Source organism: Puntigrus tetrazona, chromosome 5, assembly GCF_018831695.1.
Source record: "Puntigrus tetrazona isolate hp1 chromosome 5, ASM1883169v1, whole genome shotgun sequence".
Lineage (NCBI taxonomy): Eukaryota > Metazoa > Chordata > Actinopteri > Cypriniformes > Cyprinidae > Puntigrus > Puntigrus tetrazona.
Window position 1 is genome coordinate 5,648,147 of NC_056703.1, and position 19,496 is coordinate 5,667,642.

At 38.0% G+C, this 19,496-nt stretch overlaps 2 protein-coding genes across 4 annotated transcripts; one reads left to right on the top strand and one right to left on the bottom strand.

Annotated features, from left to right (window-relative positions):
* Nucleotides 1-108: 108 nt before the first annotated feature.
* On the bottom strand, nt 109-4,883 carry kctd10 (potassium channel tetramerization domain containing 10). Its single transcript, XM_043238673.1, has 7 exons — nt 4,754-4,883; nt 3,463-3,676; nt 3,208-3,377; nt 2,646-2,732; nt 2,510-2,562; nt 2,234-2,429; nt 109-1,739 (listed from the first exon to the last, which is right to left on the bottom strand). Exons 1-7 carry the CDS (start codon nt 4,754-4,756, stop codon nt 1,521-1,523), a joined length of 942 nt encoding a protein of 313 aa, XP_043094608.1. The 5' UTR covers nt 4,757-4,883; the 3' UTR covers nt 109-1,520.
* Nucleotides 4,884-5,428: 545 nt separating this feature from the next.
* Nucleotides 5,429-18,681, top strand: ube3b (ubiquitin protein ligase E3B). 3 transcript variants are annotated; one of them, XM_043239841.1, is made up of 27 exons: nt 5,429-5,579; nt 6,182-6,278; nt 6,444-6,618; nt 7,414-7,531; nt 7,645-7,704; nt 7,777-7,881; nt 7,998-8,094; nt 8,188-8,273; nt 8,454-8,536; nt 8,661-8,766; nt 8,860-8,980; nt 9,152-9,329; nt 9,451-9,620; nt 10,142-10,309; nt 10,905-11,076; nt 11,235-11,353; nt 11,464-11,578; nt 11,757-11,856; nt 12,017-12,136; nt 12,426-12,602; nt 12,693-12,941; nt 13,758-13,823; nt 13,961-14,019; nt 14,354-14,536; nt 15,720-15,831; nt 15,913-16,005; nt 16,101-18,681. In XM_043239841.1, exons 3-27 carry the CDS (start codon nt 6,458-6,460, stop codon nt 16,290-16,292), a joined length of 3,210 nt encoding a protein of 1,069 aa, XP_043095776.1. In that variant the 5' UTR covers nt 5,429-5,579; nt 6,182-6,278; nt 6,444-6,457; the 3' UTR covers nt 16,293-18,681. The 3 variants fall into 3 exon arrangements, with proteins under 3 accessions (XP_043095776.1, XP_043095777.1, XP_043095778.1); XM_043239842.1 differs by having other exon boundaries at nt 5,509-5,693; XM_043239843.1 differs by lacking the exon at nt 5,429-5,579 and adding an exon at nt 5,624-5,739.
* The last annotated feature ends 815 nt before the right edge of the window (nt 18,682-19,496 follow it).

Below are 19,496 nucleotides of genomic sequence, written 5' to 3' on the forward strand. Positions count from 1 at the left end.
CACGAACTCTGGTAAACGTTCACGCTTTGTTTGTTGAGCCATATTTCTAATATCCTTTTATACCAATACGTACAAACCACAGAAATAAAATGCAATGCAAATGCGCAGTTTGATCTACAAATTTATTTGTGATAACGCGTGTATAAATAATTTGTATGTAAAACATTTTATTCATGTGCACGTCTGTACAAACCTCTCTACAGTATTATAGATTTCATAGGTTTTTTTTTGTTGTTGTTGTTTAAATACACCTTTAATAAAACAATCAATCGCAAACCATCTGTGACGCTGCAGCTGAGGAGAGCCCATACTCTCGTGCATCTCTGACGTGGTCCGGTCTCCGATTACACTCATACTTGGTGTCCATTTCCCAATTACAGATATACATCCGAACGCTTCTGACTGCATCTCAGTTTCTTTGCTTGAACGAGATCCCTTACAGAACCACAGAAGCGTAATTAACTTGATGGAATTTAATACAGCGCAGCAGAAAGGTATTTAATAGCATAATCTATTTTACTGATTGTGGCCAAAAGGGGATAGAAAATGACAATTACTGCTTGAAAAGTGCCTCCTCATGTATGTGAGAGAAAACGGCGTAACATTACACTGCCCTCTATTGGCCAAACTCATACAGACCTGCCAAAAAAAATCCAGCACATTCAATCTTCAAGCGTGCATAAGTGTTTTTGCGCAAGCACAATAAAATGAATATAGACAGATTCGGACACTCTGCTCTAATGAGTATAGTAATAGGGTAATTACGGATTGAATTCTTCTCATAAGGCAATAATAATATCCTCCTTCACTGATCACTTGTCTGCCAAACCACACCGACATTTTCAAGATAGCTTCAACTTCCTGAATCTCACACACGCACACTAGCAGCGCTGTGCAATCCTGGCTCTAACACTTCAAAGCAAACTAAAACGAGAAGAAAAAGAGTAAACTAAACTCAAAAGACACAAAAACTCAATGTCTTTCACAGAATACACACACACAAAAAAAAGAACAGAATTAATCTATAAGGCACCAGAAACCCTACAGTCTTCACTCAAACAAACAATATGGTAAATAACATAGTACAAAAATACTACGGCAGGCAACTAAACTTGTAAGATATCCATTGGCTGCAAACCTATAATAAAAACAACAGTTTAGCTGATCGACTTGATATGTTTCGTTGGAATTCGATTCATGAATAGCAAACAGGGCGACAAGTTCAGGGAATGTCTTAAATGCAGTAAAGCCGTCTGTTGCGCATTTCTCATTTACACCGTGATGGTATCTTTTTAGCGGGGTCCTTGAAAATGCACAGCTGACGTTCGAGACCAATGTCGCACTGCCCTATATGCTACGGTCGTGTAACATTATCAATACTAGCCGTTCTGCGAGCATCCCTTTGTCTCTACGGAAACGGACTCGGGATAAACCTAAGTGACGTGTCCGTGTGCAAACAGAGGAGCGTAACCGAAGCGCTGGTAGTCGTTAAGGCACTGGATAGATGGGAAACGGCGGGGTCACTGGTGGTGGTGAGTGCGGTCATCGGGGCGCTTGATGTGGATCCGCCGCACTCTTTCAATGCGCTCCCTCTCTTCGTCCTCGTCGATGTGGTGGGAGCGCCCCGCAGCGCCCCCTGTGGCCTCCAGCAGTGCATTGTCAGGTCCACGGCCATCTTGAGACTCGTAGAGCAAGATGTTGAGGGTCTCTTCATAGATGCGAGCCTCTGGGAACTCGACCTGTGACGGAGAAAGAAAAAATAAAGTAAGTTACAAACCTACCAGAAGCATTTTGGACAAATGTATTTTTTATATGGTTCTCCTTTTTGGGGTTTGTGTGAAGGTGGATGAGGCTTTAAGACAAAGCAAAGAAAATCGAATTCATCATAGTGAGAGATTTCAATACATCAAAGTTTGAAAATACAACATACGACAGCATTTGCACTTTAATAACTGAGGAAGGATAAATGTGTGCAGTCAGTTTCATTATTCAAAAATGAATCAAAATTTTAACGTCTTGATTTCATCTTGAGGTCACTTAAGTTCTTAAACTGCTTGTTTTAAGTAGAAATCTTAGGATGTTTAGATATTTGTATCAGAAAACTATATTATAAAGTACACGGTTATGTTTTGCTGTGCATCCAAAATTTAATGCTTTGACTTCAAGACTTTCTGTGAATTAAAACTTTTAGCTTTTTTTTAGCTTCAACTTTGTGACTGGCATAACTCTTCACCTTTGTCTGCTTCTTCTCAGTGGCGTAGACTATTGACGTGCAGCACACCTCTGCAATCTTCCTGCCCTGGCCGTAAAAGGACCAGCAGCAAATCTCGTCACCGATCACGTCCTTGATGAAAAGCACTCGGCCGTTGAACCTCAGAGACAGCTTGTCAAACTGCTCAATGTTCTTCAACATGTTGTCATCGGAGTTGCTGCCGAGAGAAAAAGCAATCCGATCAGGTAAAAGCTCAACAGTAAGCTGCCCTTTAGTTGAAGTAACCGAAGATTTTACCTTGTATACGAATATTTATTGTTGCTCCTGTTGTACAGCAGTTTGACCGTAGGCTGCAGAAACACAGAAAGACAAGTCAAAGGTCTGTTCTCGGGTGAAAATAAAGATAACGTAATATGACGTAACGCGCACGTACCTTATTTGCGGTGGCAATGAGCCTCTGTTCCTCCTTCAACGACGTCACCAGTGGAACTTTACAGAACGGTTCATACGCATCTTTGTTCTGAAAACATTTGCAAACCACAAATGTAAAATATAAGTCTAAATAAGATTTTAAATGATATTTAATATTAGAACATGTATGCTTATTTAAGGGAAAGCCAAAAATGGAAATTCTCTCATTTGCTCCTCCAAAAAAAAAAAAAAAAAAAAAAGTAATTTTACTTAAAAAGTAGTTTATAAAAAAAAAAGAGAGAGAGAGAAAATAGGTGATTATATCCAGTTCTTCTGGAATATTCAGAGTCTTCTGATATTACACCGTAATGTAGATAAAACTTGACTGCTCTATGACAATTATATATTTTTTAATATAATAGATAAGAGAATTCTATAACCTATATTTCTGATTTAACAAAAGAAACACCACATATCTCTCAGGTTTCATAAAACCCATTTTCATTTTTGTACATTAAATGGCTCTAAAACAAAAAATACATTACAGAATTTTTATTTTAATAACATAAAATGGGATACTGTACCTGTAAAGCCGCCTGACACTCATCCACCAGGCCCTGCACCAGGTAATACTTTGCCTCTGCCAGCAACTCCTCCGTCTCCCTACGGCTCTCAGGTAATGGGACGACTCCATCTCTCAGGTAGTTCAGGATGGTCCCAAAGTGCTTCCCGCACCTGTCAATCAAAATCCAGCCTGGAGAAAGATTAGAGGCGGACAAGTGTGACTCGGGCACTGCGGAAGCACACAGTTGTGTCGATATGGTTCAGTAGCTATCTACCTTCACTGTCAGTGAGGACTTCCATACGCCCACTGAACATGGCCTTCAGCATAGTGTCCTGCTTTGTCAGGGTCTGCATGGTGGTGTAGTACAGCGCTCCCCCGACATTCAGCTTCACGTATTTGGAACTGGGACTGGACCCCTTGAAGGAGGTGGTCCGTGTTGTAGCTGCCGGCACAGCCGAGCTCACCACACTTTCTCCTGACATCTCTTCCTGAAAATCAGTTATGAAAAGTATGAAAATGCTGGACTATACTAATATACATACACACACATACATATCTAATATATATATATATATATATATATATATATATATATATATATGTGTGTGTGTGTGTGTGACACCATTTTCTTTAAGTATCTGCATGTCTGTCAAATTTTTAAACGCTCCATGCTACAATAACTCAATGATAATGTTTACTTTCATATTGCACTACGCACTGCTTCCAGCAAAAATCTCTCTTTTGCAGTTTCATGTACGGTATTTATGTAACGTTTTTGTGTAACTATACGTTTAGTCAGATGGTTCACCGTTGAATAGGTTTATAGTTGTTTCACTTAAATGTTTATTGTATTTTTATATTTATAGCAAACCACAAGATGTTCCACTGATTTAAAACATTTAGCAATAAATCTCAAATTGACATTTCTCTCATGGAATTAATGGTCTATTCACGTACATTACAAATAAACACACACGTTGTGTTATAAAATACGTATGAACACCGTGAGGTTACATTTCTTCAACTAATTACAAATTATTCTGAATATCAAAGATTTAAAAGAGGTTGCGGGGTTTTCGCAGGGCGGTGCACACCACTTCTCAAATCCCCCACGAGTATCTTAAATTCTATTAAATGTAACATCAACAAAATGATAGATTGTAAAACATTAAATCGTGAAGATCGTGAGAGAAACTCGTTCTTAAACTCGATTTAATGACGTCATGTCAAAAACCGCTCGGATGTTTTTTCTTAAACCCAGAAGATTTGGATAATTTCATTACTGTACATGTTTTGTTTTGCGTATATACACATCATTCGTATAACGGAATACGAAAAAAATTAATATTTAAAAAAATGTATTTAACGTTACTCATAAGAAACGGACAAGGAGCTAATGCGCTAAACTAGCACACCATCTTGTTCTCTCAATTTTATTAAGGAAATAAACACGTACATGCTAGTAACAAAAAGCTGATCATACGCCAAAATAACTAAATAACTAAAACGTACACCAAAAGAAGCATACAAATTAGACGAAACGCCAGACAAATGTCATTATTTACCATAGAAATTCCCCGAGTCTTTCGGGCCTCTTGGAACGGGAATTAGATCACTTCCGGTCGCAACCCAGACTCGTGCACGGTGCTTCAGGTCACGCGCTTATTGGCTGTTTGCTGCAAATACACGAACGCGCTTTTTATTAGGCTACGGTAGATGGGAAGTGACTCCGCCTGTCGAATGTCCTGTCGTTTTGTTTTCTAACTTCCCGTGATCGTAAATGTACGCTAATTTGCGAGTGTTGGGGATTCTGTGTTTGTGTATAGATTTTAACTTTGTGTCTGATAAGATTTTCAGTATTAGTGAACCGGTAGCGTTGACATCAGTACACGGGCACTTTTTAGATGTTTTTGGATGCACGTTTATCTTCAAACATCTTTAAAACAACATGCAACTAAAACTAAAAACAACACAATCATTTAAGACAAATTTAGCAAATCATTGGCAAATTTGACCTTTAAAACACCCGTTCTTGTTTATGCAATAAACAAAAAAAGTTGTTTATTACATGTCCCCAATATATGTTTACATGTAACAGACAAACTGTATCACAAATAGTTCCGCTTGGTAAAAAAAAATCTCCCTCTTGTTCCAAACTTCAAATTAAAACGTTTAAAATAGTTAAGTGCAATATCACTTTAACGTTGAAAGGACAGCAATGTACTAAGGCAAATAAAAAGTACGAGCCATATTTCTTGTGTGAATGCGGATTGTCCTAACGAAAATGTTCCCCGGAAGGATTAGGAGGTTACACCGTTCACGGATTAGAGCTGCGGTGTCTGGGACGCTCTTTTGTTTACATCAGTTTTCAATTTATTCTCAAACGCTCAGGTAAACGAAACCTTCCAGAAAACCCTAAAGACTTTCTTTGCTTTTCAACCGAAACACAAGTATCAAGTGACAACATTTCCCAAGCGTTGCCAGCTCGCTGAACGCCGCAACTGTGTTAGTATTTGCTAGCAGGATAGCTAGTGTGAATGTTATTGTCTCTGTAGGTACAGTTTATTCACAGATCACTGTTTTTATTTTGATGTGAGTTTTCTACAAATTTGAACCAGGTGTTAAATGTTAATTTTGTTTGCGTAGAGTGCTCATCCTGTTGTGTAATCAAAGTGTCACCTCCTTTTTTGAGCTGATGATATAAAGGCTCTGCCTTGTTTTGGTCCGTTTATGCTGCCAGAAACTCTCGGTCTTGATGCCACTTTCTGCTATATAATCCGTTGATGTGTTTTTTTAAAAAGCAAAGTAAAATGAGCATTTAATTTATAACATACGCTCATTTTCCAGAATAATTTTAATAAGTTTTTTTTTAATACAGCAACGTTTTACTCATGTTCCTAAATCAGTGGATTGCTTGTGCTGTTTTAAGACGTGCTATTGATTTTCGTGCATTAATAAAATGTCTCAAAGAAATTTATTCTTCTGATCTGTAGAGTCCAATGGACCTCCAGAACGAAAAATGTTAATATGTGATAGCATTCATGTGACCCGTGGAAGCAGAAGTATTACCAGTCACTACATTAGGTCAAGGTAATTTGTGTGTGTGTGCTTATGAAAGATTGAAAATGATATGCATTAATTTTCTTAATCATTTACCATGGTTTTAAATCCAGCTTTGTTTGTACTTGCATGCAGATTGCTCTCAGGCACGATGTCGATTTTGCAATGATGCTTTTTATAACATTTAACCAACAGTTTGGAGTGAAAACATGTTCACTGCTACCCAAACCTCCAAATCCCAGTTCCTGGATAAAGCCAGGATAGCGCGGGAGGAAAGGAAAGGGTATAAAGAGAAAGAAAAAGCTGCCACGCAAATCCAGGCTCTGGTCAGAAGGTTTATCTGCCGTTGCAGACTGCAAAGAGAAATAAGGTTAGGCCTGAAATTAATTCATCATGTTCAGACCAAAAGGTCTTTGCTGACTGTAAAAAAAAGTACAAATTAGGACTAAAACAACACAGAAAATGAAGTGCTAGTTGTGTTTAAATTCTTTGACGTATTGAATGTAAACTCTATTAAAATATATTTTAGTACTATTAATATACTATTTGAATTTTACTACTGTTTTGATTTTTTTTTTTTCTTTTTCAGTCTTCATTTTAACTTCAGATTAATTGGTAACACTTTACAATAAAGTGCCGTTTATCATTACTTAAGATGAACAATATATTTATTACCGTATTTGTTCATCTTTATCAACGTTAGTTCATAAAATACAATCATTGTTCATGTTAGCTCACAGAGCATTAATTACTGTTAAAAAACTTGTGATTGCATTAGTAAATGCTGAAATTAGCATTAACTAAGATTAATAAATGCTGAGTAGAAGTATTGTTCATTCTTAGAGTATGATAACTAATGAACCCATATTGTAAAGTGATACCAAATAATTTTTAATCATTTTGCTTATTTTTTTGCTCTTTTTTTATATTTCTAAATGATTTTCATTTATTTTTATTTTCTCTTTTTTTTATATTTCTAAATAGTTTTCATTTATTTTTATTTTCTCTTTTTTTATATTTCCAAATAGTTTTCATTTATTTTTATTTTCTCTTTTTTTATATATTTCTAAATAGTTTTCATTTATTTGTATTTCAATTTATGGCATTTACAGTAGTTTCTGTTTAAAAATGTATCACACAGATTTTGCCACATTTTATGTTTCAGGAAGGAGGTCGACGACTTTATTGCAGTCAGCGATGCAGGTTCAACAAAAAGAAATGCGTTGTCCATCTTCAAAATCGCTAGAAAATTATTATTTATATTGAGCAAGGAGGATAAGCTGGTGAGCATCTCATAACGTGAAGATTTTTATGGGAAGAGGATTTGTTTAGTTACTTTTTTGATATTGTGTACTATTATTGATGGCATTGCTGTTTTGTTTTTTTTCGTACGCAGAGGTTTGAGAAGCTATGTAGAATCATACTTAGCAGCATGGATGTGGAAAATGAACCTAAAGTAAGTTTTTCACTGAAACATTTTCTATTAATGTGAGTTTTGCATTGTTGTGACAAGCTGTTATCTTTCTAGGTATGGTATGTATCCCTGGCTCTTTCAAAAGATCTTACCATCCCCTGGCTGAAACAGATTAAAGATGTGCTCTGGGTCTCTTGTGAATTTCTGAAAAAACTGAAGGTATTGCCTTGTGATAATCCTAGTTAATACACATCCAACCTGTTTGTTGAATATCTTTTTAAAGTGCACGTTTTTGGGTTATCTTCAGTTATTTCCTGCTTTCCGTTTCTTTGCAGCCTGACATACTGCAAGATAATAAATTGGTGACACTGTACCTGACAATGCTGATAACCTTTACTGACACGTCCACATGGAAAATCATCAGAGGGAAGGGTTCGTGTTACATGTGATCAGAGCCGGTGAGATGATTTACACAATTCAATGCGTAGAATCCTACTAAAAGTTGTTCCTCTCGGTTTTCTTAAGGCGAGGCCCTCAAGCCTGCTTTAAACAGAATTTGCGAGAACATCATGGGACATCTCAATCAGAAGGGCTTCTACTCTGTTCTTCAGGTACCGCTCATCCAATCAGGCTGGTAGTATATTAATAAAGATTAATAAATAGTGTAATAAACGAAGCGGTCATTGTTTGTTCGTGTTAATACATTAATTAATGTTAACAAATGACACCTTTGTGTTTAGTGTTACCATATCGGGACGTTTTTGGTACATTTTGGTCTTTGCTGTTTGCAGATTCTACTTACAAATGGATTGGCAAGATCCAGACCTTCCCTTTCCAAAGGAACCCTCACGGCCATTTTTACGCTGTCACTCAGGTCGGTTGCCATGAGAACTGGCTTTGCTCTCTGAGACATCTCACAGTCTGATTACATCAGTAGCTGTTCTATTTCTGTGAAGTGACCGACAACGCGATGAGCTTGAGGTTCTGATGTGTTTCAGGCCTGTTATCGCTGCACATTTCTCAGACAACCTGCTGAGGTCTTTCCTTCTCCACATCATGTCTGTTCCTGCGTTCATCTCGCACCTGAACACGCTCACTCCGGATGTAAGAAAATAACGCATGCAGATGGATAATAATTTGCACACACGAAAACAGCGAGAATGTGATTTCACCTGCCTGAATTTGTGTTCTCTGCAGTGCATGATCACTATCCAAACCCATGACCTTTTCCGCAAGTTTGTCTTGTTTTTAAGTCGAGAGGAGCAGTGCTTGGATATCTGTGTTTGTCTGGAGGGAAGCCACACTCTCTGCTTGCTGGGTAAGCTTGTGTGTTTTAAACACACGCTTCTTGGAGTGTGTATTGGATTCTCAGAACAATGGCGGACTGGTGAATGGGATGCGTTTCTAGGATGTAATTGCACTGCTGGGCCGTTTGGACTCTCAGTTGATGATTTCTCGATCTCTTTGTCTCTCTGTGTTTCGTTTCCAGGTAACCTCATTCAGCTGGGATACTTCAATGTAAAAGTTCTAGAGCAGGAAGCCGGTCACTTTGTCAAGGATCTGACAGATATGTTGTCCTACTGTCAGAGATACGTGTCTCAGAAGAAATCAAATCTAACACACTGGCACCCGGTGTTGGGCTGGTTCTCTCAGACTGTTGACTATGGGTATGCCAATGTTATGTTGGCAAAATACAGCGATTGATTATACTTTTTGGATTTCTCTGTTGTGTGTATTCTTTCTCTTTCACTCTCTTGTTGTCTCTTTGTTTCTTTGCTGTCTCTTCAGGCTTAATGAGTCTATGCCGTTGGTGACGAAGCAGTTGCAGTGTCTGTGGGGAGTTCCAGTGATCTGCACTCTCTTCTGTGATGTTCTCAGCAAAAAGCTAGAAACTCAAGATCCCACTCCACCTCCCCCTCCTGCACAAAGCTCACTACAGAATAATCTGCCGGTCAAAAGTGAGAAACAGCTGTTTTTGAACTAGTCATTTCTGTTGTTACAGGTTGCATAATTCGATTATAATTGCACATGGACTCTGTTTCTAATGGTTATTAGAAGCTCATTCGTAAAAAAAAAAAAACTTAACTATTAGTTGCCTCAATCAGTGTTGCTGAATCATATGGGCCAGGACATTTCCAAAGACAAAACAACGTTTAAGCGGATAAAACAGCTTAAAGTCAATCCTATTTCTTCTTGTTATTGTGATTTTGGAAGAAAATTATTTATAAATATTTTATTTAAAGATTTTAATATATTGTTTATTCTGACTTCTGCAGTACCAGAAATATCTTGAAGGGCCTTCAAATATTGTCTTTAAAAATTGGGGCCCTTGGAGTCAAAAAGCTTGGTCTAAAGAGTGCTCTGTCTCTGAGTAACTTTTCCCTTGGTTAAGCGAAGGATACAAAGTTGTCGGTCATCAGGTCTCTCTTCATCCTGTTTTCACTGAGGACTTCACTTGTTAAACTGTCTGCATGTACAGATCTGTTCAAGAGAGCATTCCAGAAGTCTGCGTCTGTGAGGAATATCCTGAAACCGGTCGGAGGGAAGCGTGTGGACTCGGCTGAGGTCCAGAAGGTGTGCAGTATTTGTGTGCTGTATCAGACGGCCCTCACCACACTCACGCAGATCCGCCTGCAGATCCTCACAGGTACTTGCTTTTCGCATTAAACCATATGCTGTTTACACACTTATGAATGCCCATTCATATAAGCAAACACTTCACTAACATTTTATTCCTGATCCTGGAAAAAAAGGTTTAAAGCAATAGTTCAAATGAAAATTCTGTCATCATTTACTCAAGTAATTCCCAACCTGTATGAATTTATTTTTTCTGCCGAACACAAAATAAGATATTTTGAAGAAAGTTTATAACCAGGCAGTTTTGGGAATTCCATAGTATTTTTTTTTCCTACTATGGATGTCAATGGTGACTATTCCATTAAGTTTTACTCTTGAGTCCGAAATTCTCATCTGAAATTCACATGTTAAATAATCAAACTTCCGTCTGTCATTAAAAAAAAAATCATCCAGTTCAATTTGCTGCATTTTCGCATCCTTAGCAAGCATTTTGATAGAAAAGGTTAAAAAAATGCATATAAAATTCAGTGTGCAATGACCTTTATACTTGTAACAGATAATGTTTTTGCAGAATATTAGTTGTCCCAGAAATATTGTATGTCATATGTTTGTTTTGTATTGTTGTTAATGTTGATTTTATATTTCAAATCAAACTCTGGTTCCAGGACTGACATATCTGGATGAGCTGCTGCCTAAGCTGTGGGCATTTATCTGTGAGCTTGGCCCTCAGGGGGGACTCCGACTCTTTCTGGAGTGTCTCAATAATGATACGGAAGAGTCCAAACAGCTTCTGGCCATGCTGATGCTCTTCTGTGACTGCTCCAGACATCTCATCACGTAAGTGCCTTACAGTCCACGGGTGACAATTTTGGACCCATTTGAATTATTTATTGATCTAGTATTACGTCAGCGTAACAATTTGATATGAAAACTGTGATGCATAACAAATGTCAAATAGATGGCAGCGAATTTGCATGTCTTCTTTTTAATCACAGGATTCTGGATGACATAGAGGTCTATGAGGAACAGATTTCTTTCAAAATGGAAGAGCTTGTTACAATCTCCTCGTTCCTCAACACATTTGTTTACAAGATGATCTGGGATGGTATTTTAGGTGAGCAGTTATTATTAAGCCCTTGTATGTAGCCCTCTCGTTGTAGCAGATTATCACCGTTGGAGGCAGTGATAATGCGCTTTCTTTGTGTGGTCATTGCTTTGTTTCAGAGAATGCCAAAGGAGAGAAGCTGGACTTATTCCACAGTGTTCACGGCTGGCTGATGGTTCTGTATGAGCGGGACTGTCGCAGGAGATTCACACCTGAAGATCACTGGCTCCGCAAGTGTGTTGGCTTCCCATTCTGTATATCTGAGTCGAAGCATTTTCTTGTTTTACTTGATAGCTGTAGCTGGGTCCATTTGAATTACTGAACATTATTCTCACATACGGGAAAGATAAATGCCCCGGCCTACAAAACTCAAGGTCTCATTTGTTTTCTTTTCTCTGTATGTCACGTACAGGGACCTGAAGCCCAGCCTGTTGTTTCAAGAGCTGGAGAAAGGCAAAAAACGAGCACAGCTGCTACTTCAGTACATTCCTCATGTCATCCCACACAAAAATGTGAGAATCAAAGCTGAATATTATTAATGCTCATAGCAGGACATGAATGCAAAGGATCATACAAAGATTCAGTCTTCCTTCTATGAAAGAATCCAAGTTAGATCAAAATCATCGTTATTTAATCAAAAGGTCAAAATGTAAGACTTTTCTTTTGTCGCAGAGGGTGCTGCTGTTCCGTAACATTGTGACAAAAGAGAAGGAGACTTTGGGATTGGTTGAAACAAGCTCCGCCTCTCCCCATGTGACTCATATAACCATTCGCCGCTCACGCATGTTGGAGGTAATGGCCATTTCGTCTTTCTCGAGAGCTCACTTAAAGAGAAAAATCTTGTGTTTGATTGTTTTTATTGTCTTTGTTATAGTTTTTGCCATGCAAATAGCCTACAATGCTTATATGGCATTTAATAAACACATACTACTTCTGCTCGTCTTTCTCGACAACTGATACACAACGAGCTAATAAAAAGTATACTGTGAATGCAATGCAAGTCACTTTTGATAAAAGCATCTTCCAACTGCATACATGTAAATTAAGTAAAATAATAATGAGCTCTCTCATTATCTCATAGGATGGTTATGATCAGCTGCGGCGTCTGCCTGTCAACTCTATTAAGGGAGTGATCCGAGTGAAGTTTGTGAATGATTTAGGCGTGGATGAGGCTGGAATCGACCAGGACGGTGTGTTTAAAGAGTTCTTAGAAGAGATCATCAAGAAGGTTTTCAACCCAGCGCTCAATCTGTTTAAGGTATACACTGCAAGGCTAAAGGCTGCGGTCGACCCAAACAATCATGAGACCTACCATACTTTGCCACTAAAAACAATCTGTCTCTTTCAGACCACCAGTGGGAACGAGAGATTATATCCCTCCCCGACCTCCAGCATCCACGAGAACCACCTCCAGCTGTTTGAATTTGTTGGAAAGATGCTGGGAAAAGCCATGTATGAAGGCATAGTAGTGGACGTACCATTTGCCTCGTTTTTTCTCAGTCAGGTTTTGGGTCACCATCACAGCACCTTCTACAGCTCCATAGACGAGCTGCCCTCTCTTGACTCAGAGTTCTACAAAAACCTCACCTCTATAAAGGTCAGTGCCAGTGCTGCGCTACGACAACATCGGTTTAGGAAGATTTATGTTGTACCCAAATTGGTTTTGGTGATTTCTAATCTCTGTTTCATACCCCAAACACATTTTGGTCTGCACACAAACAGCAGGGTCTCAAAATCCAACAGGGCAACATTAGATGTGAAGGAAATGTGTTACCCTTGTTTATTTCATGCAGAATAGCTTTAATTTTAAGTTTACTGTAGTGATGTCTAAACATTTTTATTTTATTTCCTAAAAAGTGTAATGTACCGCTGCAGATACACCAGGGTTACCTAATATGACAACATAGCATTAGGAGTTACCGAAATCTGTTACCCTTCTCAATTCCACACACGATGGGTTTAATGTTTTTTTAAGTCACTGTGGTGATGTCTAATCTCTAATTTTAAAACACATTTTGGTCTAATGCAAAAAGCTGCACACAAACAGCAAGGTTGACGAATCTGACAAAGAAGCAAAAAGTTGCCTATACAGCCGACAAGGCAGTATTAGAAGTTACTGCTCTCTATTTCTTTTTTGTGTACAAAATTGCTTTAAATTTTTACTCAAATTCACTCTAGAGATGTCAGATCCTCAAGAAAAGCATTTTGGTTTGATACCAACAGCTGCACACAAATAGCAGGGTCACCAAATCTGAAAACATAGCTTTAGAGCTAACTGATTCCCTTCTTTAACCTTAAATGTATGTTTGTATAACTGATTAATGAAATAAAAAAACGGTTTTCTTCAGTGTTTGTTTCAGTTGTTATGATCTTGTAGTAATATCTATGACCACTTATTGATTTGACTTTCCAGCGTTATGATGGGGACGTCAGTGATCTGGGTCTGACTTTGTCTTACGATGAAGAGGTGATGGGGCAGGTCAGCAACTTTTGTTTCAGCTAAATTTAATATTTTTAATTTTTTTAAAAATTGTTTTTTTTTTTATTCTTTTGACATTATGGGCTTACCTAATTCTCTCATTTGCTCACTCATTTTCTTTTGTTGTCTCTTCACAGTTAGTCTGTCATGAGCTAATTCCTGGAGGAAAGACCATGCCTGTCACTAATGAAAACAAGTGAGTTCATTTTGTCTCTTCGGTCGAGTGTAAATAAAATTTCAGTGCTGCCTCCTGTTCACATTCATTACAAGAAGAAGAAATGACCCGATGAAAAAACAAATTAGTATTGGAAGCAGAGCGGTTCAAAAAGCAATTAGGGATTTGCAACCACAGACAAATGCTTAACTTATCTGTTTAAACCTGTTGTTCCCTCACAATTGGATTCTCTTATATCGGGGAGCTTTGAACAGGACACAACAGAAGATTGTTTTTCACTTCATGTTTTGTCATTAACCTTTAAGAACAAAAAAGTGGAAATGCACCGTTAATTAATTTGCTAACTATCCTTCAGGATCAGCTACATCCACCTGATGGCCCACTTCCGCATGCACACCCAGATCAAAGAGCAGACGGCGGCGTTCATCAGGGGCTTCCGCAGCATCATCAACCCAGAGTGGCTCCACATGTTCTCCACCCCTGAGGTTCAGAGGCTCATCTCTGGAGACAATGCTGAGATAGACCTGGATGATCTCAAGTGAGTCTGCACGTCTTAGCAGGGGCCCAGAAGGTTTTACATATTAGTTTGTTGGCTTTCCATAAAAAAAGAATTATACAGTGCATAAAACCTGCATTGCTCTCTATATAGTCAGTAAGGCTGGAAGCACCTTCAGTGAACAGAAATGAATTATCTGTGGAATAGGTCTGAAATTGGGCAGACACAATATCACAATTTCGTGACACAATTATTGCGTGCATATTTCTATCTATAAAAAATTGTTTTCTCAAATACATTTTTAAGCTAACTTTATTTTCTCCCTTTTGTAACTGATGATTTACAATAGTGGAGATATGTGGATGGAGTAATTTAAACAAAAGTGTATCAAAAGAACTAGAATCTATAAAAACATCCAAATTGGCAAGCCAGCAGTGTTTTTTTTTTCATCAGTGCGTAGAAAACTGCTTCACAGCAACATCCCATGAACCTTGGACTTACATAAAAATGATCTCTATCTCTATTCATGTAGACAAAACGGTTCATGAAACCCCACAAGCATGAGATTGAAGATACATAAATGAAGATACATAAACAGGGAAAAACTAATAAGAAATATAGAAACATGAATGAACAATCAATGAAAATACTTAATACAAATGTAATGATAATTGATAATAAAAATAAATAATAAAAATAATAAAATGATCAAGTAAAGAATCATATGAATGACTAATGATTATGTAAATAGATTATTGGAAATTAATTTAAAAAACATAAACATAAAAATACAACACGCACAATTTCCTCAAATGATATTGATTAAAGTCATAATTTTTTATTTCTGTAAAAATCATGGTTATCTTCAGTACCAGTTTGCTCCTCTATTCTGAAATAAAATTATTCTTTTATATAAATAATCCAGTATATAAATAACCTCTTGACTGTTACATCAATGGCAGCTATGTATTATTATTTAATTTCATTATTTAAATAATCTTTTAATTCTCACAGATGTTAAAATATCTTGAAATGCTTCCGCTAGCCCATGCAAGCACAAAGTTGGACACATTTCAGCAGGTTTATACCCACCGTGCAGATCTTTCCCACAGTCAGTACTGAAACTGTAACAATGTCCACAAGTAGCACTAATAATCACATGCTGTGAAGAACTGTCTTAAAAAGGTTATTCAAAATGATGCATGTGATTTTCTGTGTCTCCCAGGAAGCACACTGTGTACTACGGAGGTTTCCATAGCAGCCACAGAGTCATTCTTTGGCTTTGGGACATTCTCTCCAGTGACTTTTCCCCTGAGGAGCGAGCCATGTTCTTGAAGGTAATACTAAACACATCTTGAAGGTTTTATTTGGGTTTTGAGGTTTATTGCAATCTCTAATGTGGCTCTACTACTCCTCAGTTTGTCACCAGCTGCTCAAGACCTCCTCTGCTTGGATTTGCCTACCTCAAACCCCCTTTCTCCATCCGTTGCGTGGAAGTGTCAGACGATCAGGTTAGACATCACCCCATCCTCTTATTCCGTACGTTCTCCTGCAAAGATTTTGTAGCTTCTTCATCACCCCGCTTTGTGTTTGATTGCATACGCAGGACACAGGCGACACTTTAGGCAGCGTCCTGCGCGGCTTTTTTACCATTCGTAAGAAGGAGCCAGGTGGTCGCCTCCCTACATCCTCCACTTGTTTCAACCTGCTCAAGCTGCCCAACTACAGCAAGAAGAGCATCCTCAGAGACAAACTCCGCTACGCAATCAGCATGAACACTGGCTTTGAGCTTTCATAACCTTCCAAGCACATTTGTGGGCTGGTTTGTTCTACCCATACAAACTCATACATCTTCGAAAACTGGCAGCGGTTGAGCTAAAGTGGCGTCACAAAAGTTGAAGTAGGAGACATAATGATTACAATCTTGCGTCGTTGACATTTTGGCCTTCAGCTAAGGCCCCTTAACTTGAGTTGCTCAAGGAGAATTTTTTTCCATCAGTTTCTACTCTGTCTTGTCTACCAAATGGCAAGTGAATGAAGAAACATACTACGTTTTTAAAATCGTGGAACTGAGCTAAACATGTCCAGTCAGACTTGGAGACTCTGAGAAGATCAACCATAGAAGTTGAACGTTACCAACATTACCTTCAGAATTGTTTTTGAACCACTTAAGGATTCATATTTAGTGTCTTGTTCTTCATTCTCAGCATTTGAAGCCAAAAGAGCTCCAAACGCCTTACTTATACAATCAGTTTTAAACCAGCTCTATTTAATGTTGTCAAGTCAGGATCCTTCTGACCCCTCCATTATTTTCATCCAGAATAATAAATCGGGCTTAGTCTTTATCGGCTCATTTGTTGACAAACACTCCTAAACCTCCTCTTGAAGTTACAGAAGATGCAGTGGTGGATGTACAGATCTGCAGAAACAGTTCAGCGTTGTCTCTCAGGTCTATCACTCCCCCAGGAAGGGAACAGGAAAGCAATACTAATGCACTGCAAGCCATGCAACTCAAGACACAAAGGAGGCTTTTGCCTTTTTATATGGCAAATGCTTTCAAGCCCATAGCACGCTAAACTTCTGCTGGACTTGAGGATCAAGCTTTAAGAGGATACCCAACACTGTTGATCGACTTCAGCATGTCAGAACCAGCAGTATGTCAAAAAAGAGATGTCCCTGTCCTCTCCTTTCCTGCTATCTCTTCACATACACTACAGAGCCTTTTCCAGAAACGGCCCAATGTCATCGTGACATTTCTTTTTGCTCCTGATATTACACTCATTATTCTGCTTTTCAGGCCTAATATGTTGTCGTCTCGTCAGACTCATCTATTCATTAAGATCAGTTCCCTGTCTTGGACTTTTTAATTGATGAAGGCTAACCACTAAAAGGAATTTTACTCCCATTTCGGAAGTAACCAATGATCACATGACAAACCACTCTCCCTATCATCTCCCATTAACTCTTTGCTCATCGCTGCAGTGTATGCTACTGGAATTAAGCCATACAGTAAAGATGACTAGCTATCAAACCAGCTCTCGTAGGGACTTTTTTAAAGGGAGAGTGTTGCAGTAACTTCCCTGAAAGGTCATGGAATCTCGTGAAATGTTATTCCAAGTAGAAAAAAAACCATCTTCCTTTGCATGATGTCACTGGACTATTCAATTTTTTTGTTTTGTTTTGTTACGGAGAACTTTAGGGTTAATCTGTCGAGAAATTTCTGGGTTGTTTTTTCCCCCAAAATGTAAATGAAAAATATTAAGAAAATATGTTTTGCAAAAAGGAAGTGAAGCCTAATTTTACATCTTCAAGAAAACATCATGGTAGTATTTATTCATGGGTGTTATTTAAACTAAAAAATGTAATCATCAGGCTATATTTTGATGCAAAATATAATTTCTTGCTTTCCATTGATTTTTGGGGTTAATTATGTCCTGGACATTTCTTCATGAGCAGTAATCGGCTGTAGTTATTCCAGAATATTTATTGTATGCAAACCCTCTTTCCCTTTGTATGCCGTATATGCAAAATTATAGTTAAACATTAACTGTCTGCCCAGCCTCCCCCGGCTCTCCATAAATCAAGGCATGGAAGTATCTTCTGATGTATAGAGTCCTTTGTAGATGTGGAAAACTGGCTTTAAGCTCATGTAACTTTTTTGTATGCATTGCTGTTAATGTTAAGTTATAAATGTACTGTCCTAATGCACAAGGGCTTAGGCTGAGTCCAATAGCATTTAGTATTTAAATTTAACTGACATTAACATGCTATTCCCTTTGAAAGGTGTTCAAGTGCTCTGGTTGGTGTAGTGGATGAGGAATGTGTTTGACATAATGCTGTAAACGCAAAAATATTCACATTAATGAGGAGTCTTTATGGTGAAACGACTCAGCTGAATTACATGATGTCACAGAATTGCTCTCTCTCTCTCTCTCTCTCTGAAGGGGAAGCAACAACCTTTAAAGTGTCTGGTCTCTATTCCTTTGCCTGATGATGAAGTGTCTTTTGAATTTGGTTGCACTACGTGAACTGCAGGTTGTTATATACACAGTATATTACAAAAGCAATGGCATTGTAAAGTTCTTCATGTGTACAGTAATATTTCCTCTGTAAAATGTAAACTTAATTGTCGAACAAACATACAAATATTTGAATATCCAAATCTAAAAACTTTACTAAACAACAAAGGATGTGCACTGTCATTTGTTATTAGCTTATCAAGCCAGATTGTGTTGTGTGAAACTGTATAACGCTGAGACAAAATGTATGAAACTTGAGCTCTTAAAGGGATAGTTGACTCAAAACTTCTGTCATTTATTCACAGGGCCTGTCTGAGTTTCTTTCCACAATTGAACACAAAAGAAGACATTCTGAAGAATGTTGGTAACCCAACAGTTGATGGTAGACATTGACTTCCATGGTATGGAGAAAAAAAAACTCTGTAATCAATGGCTACCATCAACTGTAGGTAACTACCATTGACTACTGAGTGTTTTTTTCCATACCATGGAAGTCAATGGCCAGCGTTAACTGTCTGGTTACCAGCGTTCTTCAGAATATACTAACTCAATCAATCATGTTTACAGTGATCATTCCAGGTGAATCAGCTTATGTAACATCTCCAAGTTGTTTGACATTACTGTAACTGTGTTTTTCTGAAAGTTTTCCCTCAGTCTGTTTGTAGAGCCTGAAGTTACGCTCACCCATGGTGCACTGCTGGATGCGATTAGAATGATATTTGAGCTGTTTTTAAATCTGAAGAACCATGAGCTCCCACCAAGCCCTTCTCCATCCAGGTGGTTCAAAGCCCTGTGGAGGTTAGTACTGTTTGTACTCCTTTTAAAATTTAAACGGCTTTCATGTTTGTTATCTTCAGCTGTTTTTAGTTTATCATTGCGTCTTTTTAAAAAATGTAATAAAAAAATCTCTTTTTAAACATAGAATCAATTAGTTACAACATTGAGAAGAACAAATTTTTTACATTTTTGGTAACAACATATCA

What these genes read in the sequence shown, in the direction of transcription:
- kctd10 (XM_043238673.1), bottom strand. An exon ending in AGTCCTCACTGACAGTGAAG is followed by an intron (nt 3,378 to 3,462) that starts GTAGATAGCTAC and finishes ATCTTTCTCCAG; the next exon opens with GCTGGATTTTGATTGACAGG. An exon ending in TCATTGCCACCGCAAATAAG is followed by an intron (nt 2,563 to 2,645) that starts GTACGTGCGCGT and finishes GTGTTTCTGCAG; the next exon opens with CCTACGGTCAAACTGCTGTA.
- ube3b (XM_043239841.1), top strand. Translation starts at nt 6,458, where the DNA reads ATGTTCACTGCTACCCAAACCTCCAAATCCCAGTTCCTGGATAAAGCC. An exon ending in ATGTGGAAAATGAACCTAAA is followed by an intron (nt 7,705 to 7,776) that starts GTAAGTTTTTCA and finishes TTATCTTTCTAG; the next exon opens with GTATGGTATGTATCCCTGGC. An exon ending in ATGTCATCCCACACAAAAAT is followed by an intron (nt 11,857 to 12,016) that starts GTGAGAATCAAA and finishes CTTTTGTCGCAG; the next exon opens with AGGGTGCTGCTGTTCCGTAA.